Source organism: Clinocottus analis, unplaced genomic scaffold (genome assembly GCF_023055335.1).
Source record: "Clinocottus analis isolate CAN_PGR_092001 unplaced genomic scaffold, fCliAna1.0.p SCAF_6, whole genome shotgun sequence".
Classification (NCBI taxonomy): Eukaryota; Metazoa; Chordata; class Actinopteri; order Perciformes; family Cottidae; genus Clinocottus; species Clinocottus analis.
Window position 1 is genome coordinate 19,931,648 of NW_027176218.1, and position 24,658 is coordinate 19,956,305.

General features: G+C 43.6%; 1 protein-coding gene across 2 annotated transcripts; it reads left to right on the forward strand.

Moving 5' to 3' along the window:
* Positions 1 to 2,682: 2,682 nt before the first annotated feature.
* On the forward strand, positions 2,683 to 24,658 carry edc4 (enhancer of mRNA decapping 4). Of its 2 annotated transcripts, none has more exons than XM_068603029.1 (30): positions 2,683 to 2,879; positions 4,293 to 4,452; positions 4,591 to 4,702; positions 4,968 to 5,067; positions 5,787 to 5,973; positions 6,262 to 6,403; positions 6,510 to 6,614; positions 6,780 to 6,892; positions 7,041 to 7,124; positions 7,229 to 7,324; positions 7,588 to 7,687; positions 8,762 to 8,942; positions 9,234 to 9,300; positions 9,605 to 9,687; positions 9,876 to 10,054; positions 10,641 to 10,720; positions 11,001 to 11,142; positions 11,223 to 11,515; positions 11,741 to 11,971; positions 12,546 to 12,647; positions 12,735 to 12,878; positions 13,696 to 13,732; positions 13,935 to 14,082; positions 14,459 to 14,614; positions 15,506 to 15,621; positions 15,730 to 15,895; positions 17,261 to 17,447; positions 18,715 to 18,934; positions 19,589 to 19,752; positions 22,165 to 24,658. In XM_068603029.1, exons 1-30 carry the CDS (start codon positions 2,792 to 2,794, stop codon positions 22,346 to 22,348), a joined length of 4,167 nt encoding a protein of 1,388 aa, XP_068459130.1. In that variant the 5' UTR covers positions 2,683 to 2,791; the 3' UTR covers positions 22,349 to 24,658. The 2 variants fall into 2 exon arrangements, with proteins under 2 accessions (XP_068459130.1, XP_068459131.1); XM_068603030.1 differs by having other exon boundaries at positions 12,804 to 12,878.

The following is a 24,658-nucleotide window of genomic DNA, read 5'->3' on the forward strand; positions in this document are numbered from 1 at the left end:
GGCATGAAGAAGAAAAGAAAGACATGAGTGGAGCTCGTTGTCTCTGAAACAGATGGCAGATTTTAGGATTACCTGACTTCTAAAAAGAAAATTATGTGTCTTGAATATACAATAAAGCCAAGCAATCAAAGCACACTAATCCCCCCTTTTTTCCTGGAGTTTGATGGGTAGTTGTGACTGTCAAGTGCAGCAGTAAATTGCCTACATCGTACATCAATCACAAATTCTTCCTCGAGAAATTAGGAGCTGAAACTTAGGATACATTTTTTCACCCTGGTGTTCATCAGCTCTAATTTGGAAATTCTTATCGGCATTTTTTTTGGGGGGGGCACTTTCGGGTCATCAAGGTTCATCTTGTTTTCGACGTTGTGGAGAAAGAACTATATTTGACTTAAATGAAAGTAACATTTACAATGAGGTACTCTGAATGTATGATTAAGGTTGATTCAAATGTTCTCAAAGTAAAAATAACTGCTGTTTTAAAAGGGGCACTTACAGATTAGTAGTGAAGGATTAAAATCAAAACAGGAAACGGACACAATTGAGGGAGTTTTTAACGTTCTGGAAAATGGTTCAATCAAAAAGCAGCAGCGGCGACGACAGAACAAAACCACATATTCAATCCAACAAGAGGCTTCTAAAAACTTTCAATTTGAATTGTGAATCCAGTGAGTTCACAAACACATTGTACAGATATTGAACTCGGGATTGTGGCAAAAAATAAATACAAAATACAAAAAACCTTTTGCTCTTATGATCGGATGTCATTTTCTTGTTGAATTCAATGCATTTGTGATTGTGAAAAGAGAGTAGGAAGAATCATGTGAGTTAATTGAAGGTTCTTAGACTGGCATAACAGATGTTTAGCCTAGGAAAAAAACTTAATTATATTTATATGAATGTAATTAGTCATAACCTCTCATCTCTAGGCTCTTGTGCTTTTTCAGCTTATAATCATGATGTTAAACGTTTGTTTTTTTATTTACAGCACAAAACTTACTGTCACAACACAAACGTAACGTCACGGTTGTCCATTAAAACGTATGAACAGTTTTAGGCCAGCTGGGTAAGGTTGTGGAGGCCAGCTCTGGGGGCCAGAAAGCGGCATACAAAATGATAATACATGAATTCCTAAAAAAAAAGTTGCTTTCAAGTGCGCTTTGGAACTGGGGCGAGTATGTCGTCCGCAGCGGGCCTCAAAGCCTGTCGAGCACAGCTCATAAAGTTTAACTTCACACAGGCACAGGCTATGCCAGCCGGGGGATGACCTGCCTCAAGCCGCCTGCCCTTTTTTTTTCTCTCTTTTTTTTTTAAAATATGCAGGTGGGGATTACATAAACATCGAACAAAAAGTTTAGAAAATTGTGTTTGGGATATTATTTCTCTATTCTATCAATGCTTCTTGCAATGGTATACATAATAATAATGATAATATATAAATAATGTAAATTATAATTATAATAAATTGTAAACCGTTGGCAAGCCTGTTTATTTCTCTTTTAAAACAGTGCGTCATTTGTAAGGAGCATGCATTTGTGGGATGAGCAGCACAGATGAGTATGTGGGTTGCACCCATGAAAAATATGCCAAATCTTCTCAGCCAATGCTAACCATCTTATTCCACTGTTGCTATTGACTTGTTTTGAGATTCTGGTACCCCAAAGGTGCTTCATTGGAGCCAATCTCAATGCAGAGATATCAAGATGAGATTCAGCAACCAGCAGCAATCCCATTGCTCCACAGTCTGGGACTGAACTCCATCCTCCAAGATGACAACGCTTGTCCCCACAGAGCGGGTTCATCAGAAACCTGCAGAGTCTGGAGAGTAGAGAATGGAATGGCCTCCAGCAGTCCTGACTTCAACCAGCTGAACACTTGTTGATCAGCTTGGGCGTACTGTTCGTGATAGAGAGACCATCACAACTACGATGGCTGACCTGAGACTGATCCTGCTTGGGAATACAATACGGTCCCAGGCTGGTGACCAGCACCGGGAGGAGGTGCCAGGCTGTTGTGGCTGTTGATGGTTCTTCCACACGATACTGAAGCTCCAGACTGTTTATTAAATGAATACATTGTAAAATTGCCAATATGTCTTGTTTCTTCCTTGTTACTGATAAACTTTAATCATTCAATCCACAAAACGAGAGTCCATAGCAACAGCAGATTAAGCTGTTTGGCATTGGCAGAGAAGATTTGGCACATTTTTCCTAGGCGCAATCCACATAAGCAACTGTGCTGCTCATTCCACCAAAGCATGTTCTTTAAAAATGGGGCACCATTTAAAAGGGAAATGAACAGGCTTTCCAATGGTATACAATGTATTGCCAAGAAGCATTGTTACAATATAGAAATAATCTACCAAACAACTTTTTGATCAATGTTTATAACATTCATTTCACACAGAAGGCATGTCTCTATATTCAGCTCGTTGGTTTACTCCACTCCACTTAAGACCAGACAATAGAGAGTGTGTGTGTGTGTGTGTGTGTGTGTGTGTGTGTGTGTGTGTGTGTGTGTGTGTGTGTGTGTGTGTGTGTGTGTGTGTGTGTGTGTGTGTGTGTGTGTGTGTGTGATGAAAGTGTAGTTCCTTATGCTAAGATAGGAACCAATGTCCTGAGATAGGAACCAATGAGCAGACGCAGACACGACCCGGAGCCTTTGGCGAGGACATAACGGAAGTTTAGACGGTTGCTCTGGGTGAACGAAGGGAACACTGACAGCATCGCATCAAACAAGAAATTATTCTCTTCCCCTAAATTAAACCAGTTTCCCCTTCCCCCCCCCACACATGGCGTCCAATTCTAAAATAGATATGGAAGGTGCGACCCAGCATCTCCGGGACATCCTCAAGCTCGACAGACCCGGGAACAGCACCGGTAAGTCGGACCGGGAACGAAAAGCGGCGGCGCTAGCTTAGGCCGCAGACGCTAATGGAGCGCTAGCTTAACGAGTTAACGTTAGCTTCATTGGTACCGAGCTAACGTGAGTTGGCTCAACAGCAGTGTCACTACCTGCTAACGAAAGCCACCCCATCGGGTGGAAGCACAATTTTAAAGTCTTTTACAAATGTATTTTCTGACTGACTTTCGCCTGGCGGCAAACGTGTTGCGGTTGCGGTGTTAGAGCGCCAACTTGCTTACCTCTGAGTGGGCTCAAGTTTCATTTTATAGCGTTAACTGAGCTAACTTGATGTTACGAGCTTCAGCTAGCTTATGTCTCAGACTGTTTACTGGGGTAGGACAGCTGGGTGTATGACTGCCGGGCAACGAATGCGTAATGTTTATTTAATCTAAATGAGCTCATCAGCACCTGCTCATTTGTGACTTCGTGAAAGTCTAAGCGGCTATTTTATACCGAATCGGTTAGCCAAGATCATGTCACTGCTATCAAGAGTTAGCTCGAGCCTCCATAACTGCGTAGAAGGTCGGTTTTCTTTGCCGCTTTAAATTGACTCCTTTGGGCTTTGTGTGTTTCTGCAGTCGGGTAAACGTGTTTTTTTTTACTTTCACTTGTCAAAATGTTTGTGTTGTAACGAGGATACTAGCTACTGGGTCTAAAGAGGATGGAGGTAGAACAATGAAGGAAAACATAGCCGCCCCCCAACGGGTAGCAGATTCAATCGTGCTCGATTGTAACCTGCTGCTGTATTAACGTCATATCTGTTTTGGGAAATATACCATATTCACATAGCTAACTGTTACAAAGGGCAGCAAACTACTCAGACAGCTCTTCCTTGATGCCCACATGAGTTTTGCACAGCAGACATGTTGATTGGTCGTTGCAGGTAAAGCACAGGTGTAATTGATAACATTAATCATGGTTCGGAAATGTCCAAGTAAGTAATGTCTCTAAGCCGGCAGGCGTTGCAACACTGCTTTGGAGTTGGTAAACGTAACCTGAAGGTAGACATTTAAAAGGTTTAGAGTGTGGACTGGTGGGATTAGCTACTCACACCATTTGGCTTTCTCTAGGGGATATATTAACAGGTAAAAAATAATGATATACATTCAAGACTAGCCAAAAAAAATGTATTAATTTAATTTTTTGGGCCAATTTTTCTTTTAAAAGATTATTGTGGAGTAATGAACTACCTCACTAGCGAAATTCATATCCGAGTAGGACTTTAAAAAAAACGTTGGAATCTCTAACTTATAAGAAAAGCTATCATCAAAATGTGAATTATAAAGCGAGCATTAATAAACTTCCAGAATGACCATCATGTGGCTTTTTTCGATTGGTATCCTTGTACAGTATTTCCCATAACCCCTGCACTCAATGCCTTTCCTCAGAAGCATCAAGTGATGTCCTGAGAATGCCATCTTTTAATGGAGAGCTGAATGGATTATTGGGAGCAGCCGGCCTTCTGGGAAGCACAGATCGGTCATCCATGTCCGACTCTACCAGACCCATCTCCACAGACCTTTGCAGCACTCAGGAGTGTCAGATAATGTACGTTGTTCCTAAAATCAGCCACTGACTTTAGCACATTAAGCATAATCACAGTGCTGTCTCCTCCATTTCAATTTGATCATTTATTCTTTCAAGCACATATTGTTTAAAAAACTAAAACCATATTTGCAATTTCAGCTGCCTTTCTGGTGATGATGGCTCCACCTGTATCCCCATCACCTCCAACAACGTGGAGATAGTGGCGAGTCAGGATACCAGCATCAACAGCAAGGCTCGTGGCAGCAACAAGGTAAGCCAAATCACAAGCTTGCTTTTGCACAAGATATGAACTACCTTGCTTTTTTAAAAAAGTCTGATTTCTGAAATTACTGGATTTTTTTTTTTTTTAAACATGTAAGTTATCACAGAAGTAAACATTGGTTTAGTTGTATGCTTCATTTTGAATCGCCTGGCCTTGGCTCTGCAAAGCCACAGCCTCATGGATAAAAGTCAAAATAATCTTTTCTAAGAGAGCTTTCATGAATTTTTAATGGTACATTTTTTTCCCCATTCAGGTGAAGATTCAACCAGTTGCCAAGTACGACTGGGAACACAAGTATTATTATGGCAGACTGATAGCTGTGTCCAACTCCTTCCTCGCGTACGCCATCAGAGGTGAGAGTCCTGGAGTGCCTTTTCATTTCTACCGTCAAAGACCCAAACATCAAATAGCAATTGCTCCCACGGATTGTTTTAATCCTAAAGTAGTTGATAAGTCGTAACCATGGATGTGCTTTGAATTATATTTATATGCATATACATATATTTAAATTAAACCGTTTAATAAAGAAATTGAAAGTGTAGAAGCGTTAGTGCTGCATAGTTTACTGACGGTGGAAAGGTATCGCGATCCTTTGCTGCTAAAAAACGGAATGAAAGTACATTTTATTAATGCTTTAAGTGCGACTGTGTTGTAATGGGAGCCTATCATATGAGTTGTGGCTGTGTGCGTGCAGCACTCTGCTAGAGGATTGGATTTGGATCCCACAGGAACCAGCGGTTTTAACTTTGCAGCAGTCAAAACATTACTGCGGCTCGTAGGATTTAGCTTGAGTTTCCCAGAAGGATGCAGTCAACAAAGGATTTTAGAGAAGATTAAAGCAGGTCATGAACCTCACCGGCTGCACTCTCCTGCTCTGAGCTGGTGTCTATCAGCAAAACTCCTCATTTTTAGGAGTGGAAAAAAAGCTGTTACATGTGATATTTGTGTATTGGACATCATATTACTGCATGCCATGTAGACTTTTTTTTATTTATTTATGAATTAAAATGCTTTGACAGAACAGGTTCCCTGTTCAATTCTGATCTTTCATTGTAAACGTCTGTTCCCTCAGGAGCCAACAACCATGCAATGATTCGCGTCCTGAGCGTTAGCTTTACCGAGCGCTCGTTACTGAAGGGCTTCACCGGAGCAGTCACAGATCTGGCTTTTGCCCACCTCGACTCCTCGCTGTTGGGCTGCGTCGATGAGGCGGGCAACCTGATGGTCTGGCAGCTCACCTGCACTGGAAGCAAGATACTGTATCCTGACATGTGGGAGAGATTCAAAAGGAATGTGCAGGTGGCTGTGCAGGTCTATGTGTGTCCACTGGGCATGTGATGGTGGTAGTAGTAGCAGTTACTGCTTGGCTTGTGTCCTTCATCTTATGTGTGTGTACCTTTTTAGTGCAAATAGTCACTCGCAGCAGCCCAAACCTCCTGGTGATTGAACACAACCCCCTGTGATGTTACAACCTACTCTGGCACACCAATCGCTGAAGTTTGCAAATGGTCTTTCGTCTCATTATCCTCAACCCACACTCGCTACAGTGATCAGATAGTGGTCCATATCCGACGGCCAGAAGACTCTCCGCTGAACTCCCACCGCCGCCTCATCTGGTGCCCGTTCATCCAGGATGAGGAGAACCAGGACGACACCAGCCAGACCTTAGCTCTTCTACATGAAGACCTGGTATGAATGCGTTTTAAAAAATCCAAGTATATTTGTTGTCAGTCGCATCAGGAGGGAGAAAATTGGAAACTTTGTCCCCCTAATTTTAATCCGCCCCTCCGTCCAGGCTGAGGTGTGGGACCTGGAGGTCTTGAGAGCCAACCACAGCAGTTGGCCCGTCGATGACACTGACGTAAAAGAAGGCCTTATCACAATCGATGGACATACCCAGGTAGGAGTTGGGATACAACTAATCATTGTTGACTAGTGCTTTAACAGTCACATATTAATTCAATTGCAGTACATTTACATGATGATTTTCTGCAACCACCTAAAAACAATTTTAATCACTTAAGAGGATTTTCATTCGAAAAAAAATGTTTGTCTGCCCCTCCAGCGAGTCAGTGAGGGGGCCCTATCTCCAGATGGAACTGTGTTAGCCACAGCCAGCCATGATGGGTACATCAAGTTCTGGCAGATATACATCGAAGGGGGACAAGACAAGCCGAGGTACGCAAAGAGGCTTTTGCTTTCACACTTTATCCTGACGTGTAAATGTTGAAGTCACTTAATGACCTTTCGGCTTACCTAGTCTATGGTTGTTGGTTTTCATTCTATCGTCTCTTCACTTTTCTTTACCCTCTTTACCCTTGACCAGATGTCTTCACGAATTGCGGCCCCATGGAGGACGGCCCCTCTCCTGCCTGCTCTTCTGTGACAACCACAAAAGACAGGACCCAGAGTTAGTATACACCGGTTCTCACACACAATTCAATCTGAGGCTGTTGCTCCTTATTTACGTTCGCCTTCTCCTATCCTCTGCTAACTCCGGTCTACTCTTTGTAGTGTTCCGTTCTGGCGGTTCCTTATAACTGGAGCGGATCAGAACCAGGAGTTGAAAATGTGGTGCACTGTTTCCTGGACTTGCTTGCAGACGATCAGGTTATTGCTTCAATCCGTCATTATCCATGTCCTTGTTCCTGTGTAACAGGGGATGAGTATTACTGTATTATAGACTATAAAATACATTAGGCTTCCCTTACTAAATGTCTCCCACTGAATGGTGCCTTGCACCAGTCAAAATGTTGTTCTCAGGTCGAGATTTGTGGATGATTATTCCTGAAGTTAATCACATTTATTCACATTGCTGTTTAACATTACTAATGGTGTTTTTGTGTGTGTGTGTTTTTTTTTTCATCTTTTAGGTTTTCTCCAGATTTGTTTAACTCATCAGTTCTGCCTAGTCTGAAGGCCAGTCTGGACCTCGCTGCAGAGTTTCTCGTCCTCACCGACGTACAGAGGAAGGTCAGCACAATGGTTTCAGCTGTGTGGTTCAGCTGATGTTGTTGAAAAATTGTTTCTACAAATATCAATCAACTGCCAATGTTACTGGTCCACAGGATGTGCCACTTAGAGATATTATTTTATATATATATATTTATATTCATTCTAGGCATGAATCAGAAATAATTTATCAATTAATAACTTATCAATTAATAACTTAATGTACAAAAACAAATTGACCACTCAAGAATTTATAGAAATAAACAAAACTCCCTCCAAAATACCCCATTAAGACTCCAGGACCTTGAGGAACAACATAGAAAAAACCCTTTGGTATCTACAACTTTGGACATTACTGCGAGAATTGCATTTTTCGCAGATTGGATGGCGAACACTTCTGTGGTGAAAACTGCTCAGAAAGTCCCATCTTGTCAATAGATTTTGAAAGACATCTTCCTCTGAATGCCCCTTAGTCTCTAGTTTGTTGTCTTATGTGGTTTCACGAGGCTGTGATTATTCTAGAGGTACAGTGACCTCAAGTAAAAAAAAAAAGACCTATAACTTTAACTATGAAATAGCTACTTCAGGGGAAAATGGCTTAGTTTTTTTTCTTCGTTCGATCAGTGTGAAGTGGATCTTTCTGCAATGGTGAAACGCTTATTTTCATAAAGATGTCTTGAGGTGATTAGTCATGGGACCATGACTACTCACGCCATGCAAGTTTTCCCCCTCCCCAAAATGTAGCTTAACGGTTGCGTTATTCAGTCTTTTTCCAGACAAACTAGCATGACCCAGTTGGTACTGGGGGATTCAATAGTTCTTCTTGTTTCACATTAAGACTAAGCGCCCCACCGCTTCTTTTAAAGACAGTAAAGGGCCAGAATTGCCGGTGGTCGTGCTGGTCTCAGAGGATAGAACACTAATTAAACTAAATCTTCTTTGGGTATGTCACATCTAAGAGAGCCAGTTTGACTTCATATTGCTTAAAAAGCCACTCCCTCGTAAGACTGGGACTAGTCTGTTTGTGACAGGGGCCTATGTTGCCACTTTATCCTGCCCCGTGCTTCATACTCTGCTGACGTCCTCCTTTGTCAGGTTCTGTATGTGATGGAGCTCCGGCAGGACCTGGATAAAGGAAAGGCCAGTTTCACAGCGGTGTCGGAGTTCCTTCTGACACACCCCGTGCTCAGCTTTGGGGTCCGGGATGTCGCCCACTGCCGATTGCGACACACTGAGGTCCTCCCTGCAGAGGAGGAGAGTGAGAGTATGACAACAGGTGTGCATGCACACTCACAAACTCACACACAAACTCTTTTCACTCCAATCTTTTGATAATTTCTTTTGCCATATATTTTTTCTATAAATATATTGCATGTTTTCCAAGGCCCACCCCTAACCCCTAACCCTAACTTTAAAACAAGCCAATTTATTTTATTTACTTTTTGGGAACACTGCTGCATAACAAGGGGACATACAACAAAAAGCAGATACACACCATACATACAATGTATGTGTGTACCAGCTTTGATCCTAATTAACAGAGCATTACTGTGTGTTTTTCTTCCAGAGGGCATTCAAGGACCTACAGAGTCGAAGTCTGGGATCCAAATTAAACTCTACTGCGTCCACACAAAGTAAGTTTCGTTGTACAGTTTAATATCTGTGTTAAGGTCATGTTGGCTGAAGTCAGGCTTTATTGTCTCCGTTGGGGAATTGGGTTTAAAGACAGTCAATACTAGTAAATACAAAATTACCAAAGACTAGCTTTTCATTTGTAACTGGCAAGTTGAGAGAATCACAGTGTTTTCAATTTTCACAAATATGTTATTTCGGTAATACTGGAATGCATGTTTGTGGAGTCCGATACAGGAAACATGCAACAGGGTCATATCTTGATAAATAGGGTAGTCATAAATTAGAGTGCGTGTGTGTTTTCAGGAGTCTGCAGGATGTCCAGATCTGGTTTCAACCCAACTTGAGTTCCAGCTTCATGCCCAATTCAGATTCTCAGGATGGTTTTGGTAAGTCACAGTTCCAAGATTTCAAAATACAACTGACAAGGACAAATGCCTGTGGATGATGGTTTCTTAACATACTAATGATGTTGAATCAAATCAACCTTGGTGTTTCTTTGGAGGCAGACCGTTGACACTTGTATGCCAAATCCTGCCACACAAATAAGGCGCTCTTGAACATTTTGTGTGTCCAGCAGGGTTTTCAGACCATCTTACTGACCAGAGCTCCGACAAGGAATCAGGAGGTGGTTCCCAGTCTGACCTAAGGAAGATCCCATCACTTCCTGCGACCACTGACTTCCTGTCAAACTCGAGTGCGAGCAGTGGCACCAAGCTGATGACTCCCGATGCCTTCATGACGCCAAGCACTTCGGTACTGTCTCTCCCGAGCCTCGGCCACTGCGTCTCTCTCTTTTATTAACGAGCGGTGAACAAACTGCCTGCATGCTGGAGTGAAACTCTGACATCAACCAGTTCACAAGATAGTCAAAAAACACTCCAACAAAAAAACATGCAGCAAACTATTTTTGTATGTCGCCTAGCAACATCTTTCCCCCATGAATAGTCCTGTCCTCCTGCATATTGTGCTGCTACCAGCACTCAGCAGACACAAGGCCGTAACCCTGGTAATCCACAGTCTATACAAACTGTGGACTACTTCATCTTCGACTGATCCAGAGATAAAGTAATGAGCAGCTGGGAGATAACGGGGAGTACAAAATTCATAATGTAAACATTAGTTAAATTTGACAAAGTGTACTCATAGATTAGAATCTCTGACTGCACCTTTTTAATGTGAGAGGCACAATAATTTGGTCAGGATGTGGCCAATCCCAGTTTTCTCCATGTGGCTCGAGTTTAGTTTGGTTGGGGAATTGATGGGGCTTTCCTTCCAAATGTTTTCTGACAAACATCAGAAAGTATGGCAAGAAAAATCCCTTTTATTTGTCTCATTCCAGGTACCGGCATCTCCTGGCAGCAGCGCCAGCAGTCTGACCATCGTGACGGCTATCGGCAGCAACTCTGACTCAACTAACAGGTGGGCTTCTTCATACAGTTTAGAAGGAATACAATTGTTATTGGGATTAAAATGAGATTAATAGTCTCCATCATCTGTATTTCGAATGTGGTAATGATGGAAACATCAATTTCATCTATCTCCTCATAAAATTGAATTGGATTGTTACAGATTATCAGCTTCTTTCCTCTCCATTCAGTTTTACGAATAGACTGTAAATCACCAATAGATTAATGTACTCACATAATCTCCTGCTCTCCTGGTCACATATGAATGTGTATGCCTCTGTTACTCTTTGCAGAGCTATGGATGAAGTCAGTCAGAGTCCTAATAGAGCAGACAAGATCCTTAACAGCAGCAGCAGTAGTCTGACACTCTCCACCTCCACCAGCAGCCCGAGAGCTGTGTCTGCTGTGCTTCTGCCTGGACTGGACAACATACAGGTAAGACACACTCTCTTGATACTCAACATGGAGTAGCGTTTTTGGTTTTGTTTCATCACACTCCTCCTTTCCACCTTCAGGCATTAGCATCCCCGAGCGGCCCTCTCGCACTCGACAGCCCTCAGGTTTTGGATTCTCCCCTCCTGCCCCCTCTGGCCTCTCCGACCAGAGCCCGCTCCCCCGACGTCATCTCCTCCGCCTCCACAGCCATGTCCCAGGAAATGCCAGAGATTGCGTCCCAGACCCTGCAGCTTCAGCGCAGCATCGTGTCCAGTTTGGAGCCGCTACCTCTCTCTGCTCTGCAGACGGACAGCATGGCCTCCGCCGCGTCCGCTCTGCACCTCCTCACCTCACCACGCACAGCCAACAACGGGTACGTTGATAATGATCAACGATAGCTCTATCAAAAATCGATGCTGACTTAATGTTCGCAGCAAACATACAACTCTGAAGCGGTTGGCAAAGTGTCTCCATATATCTCCTTCTTTTTTAACAAGCATACATTCAAAAATGTTCATCAGGAATTCAATGCATACAGAAATTCCAGAAGACTTCAGTTTGGGCCTTTTTAAATTGACAAAATTATTTTCTGTCTCAGTCTGTTGCCCCTCGAACTCGGAGGTGCTGACGGGACGGTGGGCGGGGCAGTGGAGTCTGAGCCCAGACTCAGTCACACCCCATCGCTACTGGAGAACGCCTTATCGCAGGACAACCCCGGGGTCGGTGGAGGGTCTTCAGATGGCAGCGTTGGCCACACACCGTGGCCGGCTGCGCCCGACATCACCAGAGAAACCAGGAACAGTCTCAGGGACAACGGCCTTGGAGACTGGTAAGAATTAGCACAAAACATTTGACAATTAAAACTAGAAACATTTCCATGAATGATTTCACAAAGTTCTAAAAATCTTACTTGCAAAATATGTACACTAATTCTACTCTATGACTGATAAAAAAGTAAAAGTCTCAAACTTATCATGACTTTTTGTAAGATTGTAGAAATTTGCGTTTTCATGAATAATTAAATATTGTTACTGGTTAACCAGTTTTGTAAATTATGTTTAATTTATGTGGGTACAAAAGTGAATTCCTCGCCATCATCAAGCGTCTACGAAAAGTGCTTGTTTTTGCCGCTGACGGGTTCAGATCGTTTCAAAAGTGTCAGACCATAATAATAATAACTTTTATTTGTATTGCACTTTATAGTTTAGCAATCTCAAAGTGCTACATAGCAGAATAAAACAAGGACATTATGAAGAGGACCCTACCTTTCCTTAACTGCGTGTTGTTGTGCCAAACCAAGTCTTGCTCACAGAGAAGTCTTGCAGGGATGTCATGACATTAACAAAAATGAAGCGACGTGAGAAACATTTAGCAAAATGAAGTATGTGTCTGATGTGTTGTAGTTCAAGAGAGGAGTCAAAGGACAGACACCTGGGCTCACCGTACCACCGACGCTCCTATCACCTAGCACAGAATGACAGTCAGGATGCTGGCGCGGAGCAGAGGTAATGAACACGTCGCCGCTCTTTGTGTATGCAAATAAGACGCGCAAAGTGTCTCACTCGCTGTGTGTCTGTCTATGTTTGACCCAGTGACCCTGACGACGAGGTGGCCAGCCTGGCATCGTCCTCAGGAAACTGTGGTTCTCGTTCCTCTCACAGACTACCAGTTAAGGACTGGAAGACCTCGCCGCGAGCCTCCCCAAAAGTGAAGAGGAAGACCAAGAAAGATGACAAGTGAGATGAGGGCGAGGGAAGAGGGGGCGCTAAAAAGAAGAACATTTGCAGTACCTTTCAGTGTGTTTGGTTGGGAAAAGGTTCTCATGATTTTAGCTACAATCTAATTTAGAATAAAGTGACAATGAGAAAAATCTTCAGCTGGGCTCATCTTATACTGTGAATGCAGCAGAAATCACTATTGTGAGCTAGATGCCATATAAATGTCTTAGCTGCTGGCCACTAGCTCCATCAACCCCCGGTTAAGAGTTTGAAGGCAATCCCTCAATCATATATTCTGTATAAAGCTCCTTTTAATGTAAAAAAAACAACAAAAAGATAGATGAGATTTTCTCACCGGGACAACAAAAGTATCCACATTTGTATTGTATTTTTAAGCTCTGTTTTATGACTGATCCTGGCTGTGTGTGCATCAGGAGATTGTCACACAGTCATGTTGACTGACAGAGGGAAGCAATTAGTCACACTAGAATTACTGTGAGACTGCAGTTCAGTGCCGTTTTACTTCCATTACTCTTCACTTCAAGCAAGTAGCAAAATAATCAAAGAGGACTCTCAATCCATCTCGACTTCATCGAGCAGCCGGTGTTGTATACATAGTCAAAAATGTGTTTGTAGCTCCCAGATACTTTGTTAGCGTTAGTAGCATTTGATGGGTTATTTGACAACAGTTAATTTTATACAATCACAGTAAGAATCAATGACAATCATTAATTCTAACGTTTAGCTGTGTTAAATATTTTGCTCGTTACATTGAGTCATTGGTTTGAATATTACCGCTAACGGTTCTTTCACATTCTTTCTCTTTTCTCCTCAGTGAATTGTCTCAGTCCAGGCAAATGGACTCTGGTCAGGTAAGGTGATCTTTTATGTTCATTAACTGCCACTATGCTACTCTAAATGGAAGAAGATTCATTTTAAATGATTGGTTCTCTTAATATTCTCTTTGAGAAGGCCTAACTATTAATCTTTTTTTTGTGGCCACCATTTGAAATGCCTGATTATGAAGTGTAATTCACGTGTCCTCCTTTTTTAATCGCGCTCTCCATTCCACAGATGAATGCCGAAGTACAGGACGAGCTGCTGATGCTCCTGCGCAGCCAGCAGAGGGAGTTAACTGACCTGCGTGGGCAGATTGAAGCCATGCAAAGCACCATCATGGTCCAAGTAGAGCACGTCCTCACCAACCACCAGGAACAAGAGCGTATCCTTCCGGCTATTTCCATCTTGCACTTGCTTCAGTAGTTGAGCCTCTGCTCCCAGGCTTTATTGAACAACTGCGATGCCACTACTATAAGATCCATTTACAATTAGGATTTTTACCAAAAAGCCTTAAACGGTAGCAACATAAAAAAATGTTTTGCTCACACAAACTGAATAAATTTAAAATTTTACAGTAACATCTTAAGGCAAATTAAAATGATTATATATGTGAAGGATGTTTTCTACAAAGACAACCGCCAGCACTTATTTTTTCTGATGAATGTTTAAAAAGTGGTTACAACGGTTCCCTCGCAGGTCTCGATGATGAGCGGCCCTCTATATATATTATTGCAAACCTTGACCCCTGGTGATCTCAGAGCGCCGACTAGAGCGAGTTCTAGCAGAGCGTCAGAATCACCAGCAGCAGCTTCAGGAACAACTTGGCCAGCAGCTCAGCAACACCCTCAGCTCAGTGCTGACCAACCGACTTGACAAAGTGCTTCGAGAGGAAATGAAGAAGACGGTCCCGCCAGGTGAGCACATGCACACAAACGCACGGCGCTGAGAACCGGCTTTGCCATCGGCAGAGTCGACGGAGCGGAGCTGCACTGTGCCGAGGCCAGACGGACCGCGCCGAAGAGCAGCCGTCCACGTTCGTTACCAGACGGTGGCGGTGTTGCTCCGTTTTGTTGTTTGGCAGTTGCAGACGGCGTATAAATCTTTACTGCTGTGTCCTGTCCTTGGCTTCTCCTCCAGTCTTTCTGACATCCTGTTGCAAATGCATTTGCTTCGTTCAGGAGACAAACGCCTCCAAGTCTTATTTCTTTATCGGTTGTAGCTGTGTCCAAGGTACTTTCAAAACACTTTGGCCATTTCCGAGGGACACCAGAAGGTGCCCGCTATTATTTTGTATTTTTTTACATTCTTTAGTTCTTTAACTTGTCAATACAAAGATTCTCTTGTTTCTTTTTTTATTTCATTGTGCAGCTCAGTTAGCTCTCTGCATTCAGTTTAGAAAGGTGCATTCAGAGTTTCAGCTGTTCTGGGTCATTTTGCAACAAAGCAGATGTTTTGAACAGCATCAGTTGTTTGAGAGGCAACAAATTATTGTCCGATCATCGGTCTCGGCCTGTATTTGCCTCGGTTGCCATCGGCCCGTTGGCAAATAAGATGACATTCCGATGCGGGGGGTGAGGTGTGGATGACAACAGATAACTGACAACTTAAATTACACAAGGACATTATCAATGAAACAATTTGACGTGGATCAGTCACGGTCAGTCTATGCGCTTGTCAGTCTGACAGCTCTGATTCAAATTAGCTGTAAATATTTCCTAATCAGCAGCTCCTTGATACTTATAGGGAATCTGGTCTGTTTAGTGTATTCTTGCTAGTCTTGTCTCACTTATTCCATCCTTCTTTAGCAATCTCCAAGAGCCTGGAGCCAGTGACGGGGCAACTGAGCAACACGATCGCTGCCAAGCTGACCGCTGTGGAGATCACCCTGAAGGACAATGTCAGCAAGGTGGTCAAGTCCAAGGCAAGTGGCTGGACCCGTATCCTGGCCTATCCCTGTCCTATCACGAGTCTCGGTAATGCTAACCACTCTCTCCTGCCCCTCTCACCGAACCCACTTCCCGTTTCACAGAACACAACGGACGCTATTGGCCGAGCAGCAGCCGAGGCGATACAGGGGCCCATCCAGGCAGCCTACAAAGACGCCTTCCAGGGCATCGTGCTGCCCGTGTTTGAGAGAGGCTGCCAATCGATGTTTCAACAAATCAACGACAGCTTTAAACAAGGCACACAAGAATGTAAGTCTTATCTAACATCAAAATATGTGGGGTTTTTTGTAAATAAGTGCTAAAATATATCAAGAATGAAATGCGGCAGGACAAGATCACATTTTTAGTCTTTTCTTTTAGGGGTGTGGGGTAATGCACTTTCCAAACGGCCACTGGGGGTCCAGACACTTGAAGCTGTTCTTGAAGCGCATCTTGGCCAATGTCCTGTTTGAGTCGCTTTTTATTGATACTTTTTATTGGTGTTGGTAGTTCCTCTTAGCTTGGTCTGAAATGGGTCTGTTTATCTGGAAGTCTAATTAAATAACCATCTTTTAAAAAAAGGAAAGCTCAGGGACATCTTTTGTAAGGATGCTTTTCCAGACTGAGTCGGGACACGGACGTGTTGATAAGCAGTCTATTTATTCTGCGATTGTGCTCATGCCCACCTCTGGAAGCTGGCGGCTGGAATTTACCAAGGCTGTCATAATGTGTACAGAGGGGAGACGCAGTTACCCTGCAGTAAATAGGGAGGCCACAGTACTCCTCTGAGCATGTGTGCTCTTGTGAGCTTGGTCCAATTTAAATGTAATCCTCGCTCAAATTCAGAGTTTGGGCTTTTTGTGTGTAAATATTGAATGTAGCTTTGTGAATGCTGCGTTAAGCGCCACACTGCCATCCAGCTACAGCGGAAACCTACAGTGGTGTTGTGTAGGCCCCCGATCTCCTCTTTATTGGTGCTTTGTTAGTCGTATTAATGTGCGATGGTTGAACGTTATGCTATGTATTGAGGAAAACGCTGTGTAATTCTTTTGAAATTGGCTGAGCTTAATGAAAGGTGCATGCTAGCAAACTAAATAATAGCTAAAATAATTGGAGCAGGACAGACTACTCTTCTGAGGAAAAAATACTTCAATTTTGTCGTGTTTTATTACGATTAATTCAAACCTGAATTATTAAATCTTGTTCAGAATCTGGTTGTTTGTTTTGTGTTAAAGATAAATTATTAAAACCAGGGGACGGGGTTAAGAATGTTTGCTTTTGCCAAAGAACTTCCTGGCAGCAGATGCTGTTGAACCGGTTGTATGTTGAAAACCTAGTCGTTAAATTTAAAAAATGAACGCTATAATTGAGAAAACTTAACAGGAGAAAGAAAATCCACAAGCCTCTGTTTCATGAAAATATGAATGAATTCTTATTATGTTTAGATTGCATCCAGTGACCTTTTTGCTAGCTTGTTACTGAGTTTACTGGCTAAAATTACACTTTTTAGGATTTTTTTTTTAAGGAATCACAGAGTTTTGCGCCGGTTGTTGGTCCCCAGTGGGTTTTGCATTACTTCTTCCCATTCCCATTGCTCTGAGTAATTTAATGTGTGTATGACTTTCATCTTTGTAGACATCCAGCAACTCGAGAGCCACATGAAGAACAGAAAGCAGAGGGAGCAGGAGGCACGGGAACCCGTGATTACTCAGCTTCAGCAGACGATCGAGAGCTTCCAAAGCTCCACTGATCAGCTGGCCACTAACATCACGGCCAACGTGCGCGCTGAGGTCCAGCACCAGATCCAGATGATGGTGGGAAAGTATGTATCCTGGCGAGAACGCACTGTTCGTCGCTTAACATTTTCCTTCACATTTTTATAGAATCCCTGCTGTTCTTCGTCATTCAACTACATTTACACATCTCCCTAAATACGGTCATGCTGCGGTTAATTGTAAATATGCGCAGTGATTGATCGCACAGCATTGATTGACGTTCCAAGTGGATGTTTTGAATATCGGATATGCATATCAGCAGATGCCTCGGCCAGAGAGTCCTGGCCTTATTCACTGCCTATTGAGCAGGTGCATAATGGGGCTGGAGAGTAGAAACAAGCAAGGCTTAATCCTGAGGCTAATGTAAGAACATAAATTCGATCAAGTCTCCTGTTCCCTTTGCAATTAATTTCATGGCCTCTGGAGTTTATAGATTTGTCGGCGGGGAGGGTGGAGCAGAGACAAAGTAGTTGGCCATCTGAAACTTTCAAATCTTGAAAAGGAAACGACAACAGCAAACTGTGCAGACCCATATTTTGTTATTTCTTTTTTTAAACTCCACAGACGCGAAGCAATGGCGTTAATATTACATGCATCAATTCAATCACAGGTTATGGCAGTGGTTCTCAAACTTTGGGGTGCAACCCTCTAGTGGGGTGCGGAGGTATTACAGGTGGGGCGTGGGGGGGAGATGCAGATTCCTAAAAAATATATATATCTTTTTTTTAAGAATCCTTTATTAATCCCACAGTGGGGGAATTATTCTCTGCATTTACCCATCCTTAGTAATTAAGGAGCTTTGTGCTGCTATGAAGCACTGGGGCTTTAGTGTCTTGCTCAAGGACACTTCAACATGAAACCATGGGAAGAAAACAGGGATCCAACCGGCTTTCTTGGTCATTTTTTTTTTGTGCCAAATATGAGTTATTTTTTGCACATATATAACTTTATTTGCATTGTTTTAACAAAGTGATTGCACATGTTATTAATTTGTCAGATAGAGTAATCTGGTTTACTTAAAAGGGATTTTCAATTGTCTTAATTTTTTAATTAAAAAAGCACGGATGGAAGAGTCTCAAAAAGTTGGACCATTTTGTTCCAATATTGTTGGGGGCGGTAGGGCCCGAACATTTTGCTCCCACCAAAGTAGGGCGTGACAGAAAAAGTTTGAGAGCCACTGGGTTATTGCAACATAGAGGCGATAAAGCTTTCAAAAAGAGCTTCAATGAGTTTTACTGCTATAGTGCAGTAAAGTGGTTGTGGAGGATGACCCTCTAGCTCACGTTTCCTCCTCCTGCCGGTTTTACTCCGCAGTCTGCAGGAGTCTATTCTTAGCCATGTGCAGCGAATCGTCAAAGGGGAGGTGAGCATGGCAATGAAAGAGCAGCAGGCGGTGGTCACCTCCAGCATCATGCAGGCGATGAGGTCAGCGGCCGGCACGCCCGTCCCCACAGCACACCTCGACTACCAGACGCAGCAGGCCAACATCCTGCAGCTCCTCCAGCAGGGCCAGCTGAACCAGGCTTTCCAGCAGGTAACCCACACAGTTACACTTCACCAGGTGTAGCGCTGTTCATATTGCACTCTCAGCAGCTGAGCTGTACTTAAGTTTTAATAAATGCATGCACGTTCACACACACACACACACGCACGCAAAGGCCCGCCTGGACTACACAACCCAAACAGCCAATATACTGCGACTACTTTAAAGTCATTTCTTATCTTATAAGTTTGGGTGGGGGTGGGGGGGGGGCAGCCCTGTAGCGAACTGTGACTCCTAAACCCGATCTGAACCGACCTGTGTCGTCCATAATCTGAACCTAGTGGCTACTAGGAACTCTTGTCCCCGACCTTTTTCCAGCCCCATTTGTTCAGTATTTCTGGCTACTTGTCATCTTTCATGTTTATGTGTATAGAGTTCCGTTCTTGACCCAAAGACATTTTGATTGACATTCGGGAAAAATAAAAATAGCTTTAATAGAATCCCTTCCATGCTTGGAAGATTTTAGTTTCATTACAATTAGACATCAACCAGGAACACGGCTGTACTTTCTTGACAGACATTTCTCTGGCTAGTTTAAGATGTAACATACAACACTAAGGTGGAGGTAGAAAACCTTTCTCACTTTTAATTTGCTGCATTGATCCTTTTATTCACGGGTTTTAACCTCTCTCACTTCTCTTCCAGGCTCTGTCTGCAACAGATCTGAACCTGGTCCTGTACGTGTGCGAGACCATCGACTCTCAGCAAGTGTTTGGTCAGCACCCCTGCGCTCTCAGCCAACCCGTGCTGCTGTCGCTCATCCAGCAGCTCTCCTCCAACCTCACCACACGCTCTGAGCTCAAAATAAGGTGAGGTTGTTGCACAATGAAAGTCAAAAGACATTGTGCAACAATGTATGAGGTTTTTGTCATTGATAGACTTTCATATCAATGTATTGAGATATCGTAGAATAATAATGTTGGTAAGCATAAAAGGCATTGAACCAGCCCAACTCAGCAGTCATTACATAAAGGACCACACGGAGACCTAAAACAATTACAGAGTTATTGATGATCTGCTATATATTGTCATCTCAGTATATCATCTCACACCACTGCGGTCTGATGTAATCTTGCTACGCAGCAGGCGTAGCTTTGGTTAAATAAAAAATTATTTGAGGTATAAAAGTACACTACAAAAATGTCTTAATTCTAAGTTAATTCTCTCTCGACGCGATGGCAGTGAACGCATCGCACGACTTCCATCGATCAGTCTTTGCCTAAACTTTTGCTCCCCATCTCATCTCCATCGTACGTCCATTATTCCTCGTCTCCCGAGTGCTAAGCGGTGCTAAACTGCTGACCCCATCACACTGCTCCGTCTGTAGCCTCGCTCACATGGCTGCCCGGGGAGCAGGTCTTTTTTAGATGCTCTCCATCGTTCCGTTCTTTTGTCTGTCCTTGTAGCTTTTATCGCTCATGTTCACTCTTGCACTACCGTCGCTTTTCCTTCCTATGCTTTTCGCAGAAAAAGCTGTGTTGGCTTGTTGCTCTCGAGATGCGTCTGTATGTGTCTCCTCAGAGAGCTGTTCTCAAAACAAAAAAAAAACCCTTCTTTCTCTGTCAGAGTCCCTTTACAGACCATGCTGTGTCTGGATCACCTGTTTGGTTCTGCGTTTATGTTGCAGCTGCCTCCTACTGCTAACACGGCCCTGCGGTGCGGCTCTGTACCATCTGGAGAAGAAGCGATGAGGCCAGGAGGGTGTGGTTCAGTCTGAGGCATTATTAGGACGGATCACAGTTGAGAGAAATAAAACGGGATGAATCACTTTCTCACTCTTGCTTACTTTTAAGTGGTGAATTAGATTTTGAGCCATGCAGGAAAAGTCTTGGAATATTGGGGACCATGCAAAAACTGCAGCAGTTGCACAGCGGGTTTTTCTGAGGCTTTGCACGAGATGGAGGACCCTTCCTGTTCTGTTCTATTTTTGATGGATAGTATCTTAGAATAGTCCGTAAAAGATTCCCAGAGAGGGAGGAAAAGCAACGGGAGGACTGCTGGGACTTTTGACGAACACGTTGTTGTCCAAACAGCCCGCTTGAAGAGCGACGTTCTGTGTGTGGAATGGGTCGGACACACTCTCCTGTGAGACATTAACTCGCCGCTCAGTGTCCGGTGCAGTGACATTAAAAGTCACGGAGTGTGTGAACAGTGTATGGGCATTTGGTGGACCCGTATAATGTGTGTTGAGGGTGATATGGGGAGCAGCTTTCATGCTCGACTGGAGGTCGGGGTCAGCCATCTAAACCGTAAAGACGAGAGACGTGAGAGCAGGACAGAAGTAGAGCGCCGCTGGACGGTCCAACCACCAGATGTCCGACTGAAACGATCAGTTGGAGAGTTTCCACATCGTGCTCAGAGTGGGAGGGCAGGGCGCAGGTGACAGGTGGCTTAACTACATTTTCTGCTGTGATATTTGAGCAAAAACCACAAAGTACCTGGTCGCACAGCGGGGCCGGCAGCCAGGTAGACGACGAAGGACGGCGCTCGTCATTCAAACCGTGAGAGACGGATGAGCGACAGAGGCGGCCTTCCTCTCTGTGCCCTGCAGCTGCTCCAAGAGGCCAATAGCAAACCACGTCCTGCTTTCTATTCTCTTATCTTATAACTTCTTTAATTTTATATGCCTGTTGTGTGATGCTGTTGACCTTAAAGGCGTTCAATTCGAAATTCCGTGCGTATCTGTTGACTCCACGCGGCTTTTAACAGGGAGACGCCTGAGACGGCAGCTCGCAACCAACAGTGAAAACGGTGACAGCAGCGCTGACGGAGCCAACCGTGTTCACCTGAGGAGAATTGGGGCTGCGGGCGCTCTGTTTCTGTGACGACGCGTATTCTGATAATTTTAGTCTCATAAAAAGCTTCATTGTTCTGATTGAAATATACCTGGACAGCTTCTACGGCTGGTTCGGTTCTGAGATAAACAGACGCTGGTCGGCTTTGAGTCTGTTATCATTTAAGTGTGGAATTATCAGGTTAAAGATAATTTAATATACTGCAAATAGAGTTTAGGTTTATTTATAATTCCTTCAGGCTACCGGGTAGATTGCATTGTGGGCAATTTAGTTGATCTTTTTTTCTTTGCATCAACCAATCGATTGGTGGGTTCTCTACAGCCTCACTACACTTGGTCCGCTGTTACCGATGGTAAATAACTTGAATGGGAATGGCGCTTTTGTCTTCGATGTGTGACGTCTCTGTCCCTCTGTGTCCCTGTGCAGCTACCTGGAGGACGCCGTGATGAATCTGGACCATGCCGACCCGCTGACGAGAGACCACATGTCCTCCGTGCTGGCCCAAGTGCGACCGAAGCTGTTTGCCTTCCTGCAGCAGGACCCCCACAGCCCGCTCAGCAAGAGGGCGCGGCGCCTGATGATGATGCTGCAGGGTCTCGTCAGCCACTAGTCCCTCGTTTAAGGAGCGGTGCAGGAGAGTCGTCCCCTTTTTATAGATAGCTGATCGTCGCAAGTTTATGTTTGTTTTACAAGTCCACGCCAATTTACCTTCCCAACCCTTCTGAGCAGTTGTCTTTGTTGGATAAAAGACGAAGGGCTCTGAAATGACTGAGTTTGCTTGGTACAAGATGACGGCTCCATCCAGCCCGCCTGCCAGACACGCCTACACACAACCCGAAATCCAGCTCTGTCTCCTCCGTTCCATTTGTTCCCCCCTGCTCCACCTGCACCAGTGACGTGTGAAGTTAGGAACTGGAAGCGATTGTTTCTGTTTTGTTTTTTTTCTTCTTTTCTGGACATAGCTTTGATGCAAAGACAATAATGCTCTGGACAACTCTTTAGTCCGCTCTAGATTCTTGAAGACCTTCATTACTACCCATCACCACCATCCAGAGGCATTCTGGTCGTCAATCATTGTTTTATTCCCCACCACGGAAAACCCAAAAATGGTACCGACAGCCAGAGGGGCTGAAATGTTCTGTTAGTCTCCCAGACACATCGTCACCCGGCACTCCTTTTGATGCCAACTTCGTTGAGATGTGCACAAGACTCAAAGCATGTTCAGCTGAGCGGTCCACAAGACCCATTTCCTTTTCATTCTGCCACGTTCCTCTGGCCCGTCAGTGAGGCGCGTTGAGTTTTAAGGAACGCTGAGCAGGCCGCGATGCAGGGGCTTCTTCTGAGCAGCAGAAGGAGCAACGGTGCGCTCAAACAATACGCCGCCTTGCATCTCGGCCTTAAGAGCAAAACGCAGGCTTGGACACCTTTCTTTTTTTTTTTTTGTGGTTCGATACAGACCAGCATTCTGAACTTGAAATTCAGTTGCTGCAGGATTCTGGCATACTCGGTTTATTTTTTTCTTTTCAGACATCCAAGCTAATCCCGGCAACCAAAAGTATGTAACACTCAAAACCATTTCATGTCGGCGGCACATTTCCTTTCAGTTACTTCTTTATGGGTTGGTGATGACAACCTTGCCGGGCCGAATGTGTCTCGGTGCTTTGAGGAGGATCGACACGCTGAATTGTTTTTCGCTGAAAGTTAATTGAATTTGTTCCCGCGTTGTTATTCAGGGTGGAAAGCGAGTCTCGCTCTTTCTCCATCTGGCCTTGTTTTTTCACAAATCATTCTAACGAGAGGTCTCCGATGGCTTAAAGGATGAGAAATAACATTTTTTGAAACGGAACAAATATTTGCGAAGGTGCTCCGGGCTGAAAAGAGTTTTTGGCAGCCGTCCATGTGTGTACAGCTCTGTCATGTAAATTGGTCAGACTTCTTCTCCCCATGTTTTCCTCTGTCCCCCTTTTTTTCCTTTCTTTTTTTTTTATATATATATACATATATAAAAAAAACATTTAGCATTCGTAAGACTTGTATACTTTGCTTTAGGAGTTGTCAAACTAGTTATGATACCGAATAAAACACTTCCTAAATGTAAATTGTTACCGATGACGTTCTTTTATCAGGTTATTCCAAATAATGTTTGTAAACCTAATGTGCGGTTACTTCTCATAGGCTCTAGGAGGCGCCACTTAGTTGGACTGCAGATGTGCACCCTTGTCCTTTTTTTGTGGGTTGGGGAGAGATTCAGAAATCATTCCTGCTCTGACAGTATCTGTTGTACCTAACATTGAGAACGCCTGCGCCGGTCTGTTCCTCCTCTAGAGCGCATTGTCGGATCATTTGTGAACAGCCCGTTAACCGCACACGTTGTTCTTCAAACTGCAGGGTGGCTGCACCGTTTTTTTTTGGACTATTTGTAAAAACAAAAGTTCTGTTCCTTTTGACCTCCGTGTTTAGAGTTCTGTTAAGTTTGGATTTGTCTAGCAAAGTGCCTTATTGTATTCATGTTTGATCCGTCTGGGCCTTTAGACAACTTGCAATGTTTGAGCATCATCCCACAATGGCTCCTTTTTTCTTTTTACTTTTACAAGCATTTGTCATTAAAAAAGAAAAAAAAAAGAAAAAAGTCAACGCATCTGAACGCCGAACATTTGACTCTAATGACAGCTGAATTGGACGGACATTAAAATGATCATGCAACACAGGGGATTCTATTCTACTCTACTTTTCTGACTACTACCACCTTCACGTTTCATTTCCAGAACCCCGGTTTATTGTCCTCAGAGGGGCGGAGCTGTGTGGGGAAAACAACTCACTGTTATTATTTTCTCTTTCCATTGTGCTTGGATGCTTATGTTGTATCTTTTACAGTTTTATTTTACCCTAAACATTTTGGAATAATAAAAATAAAAAAAGA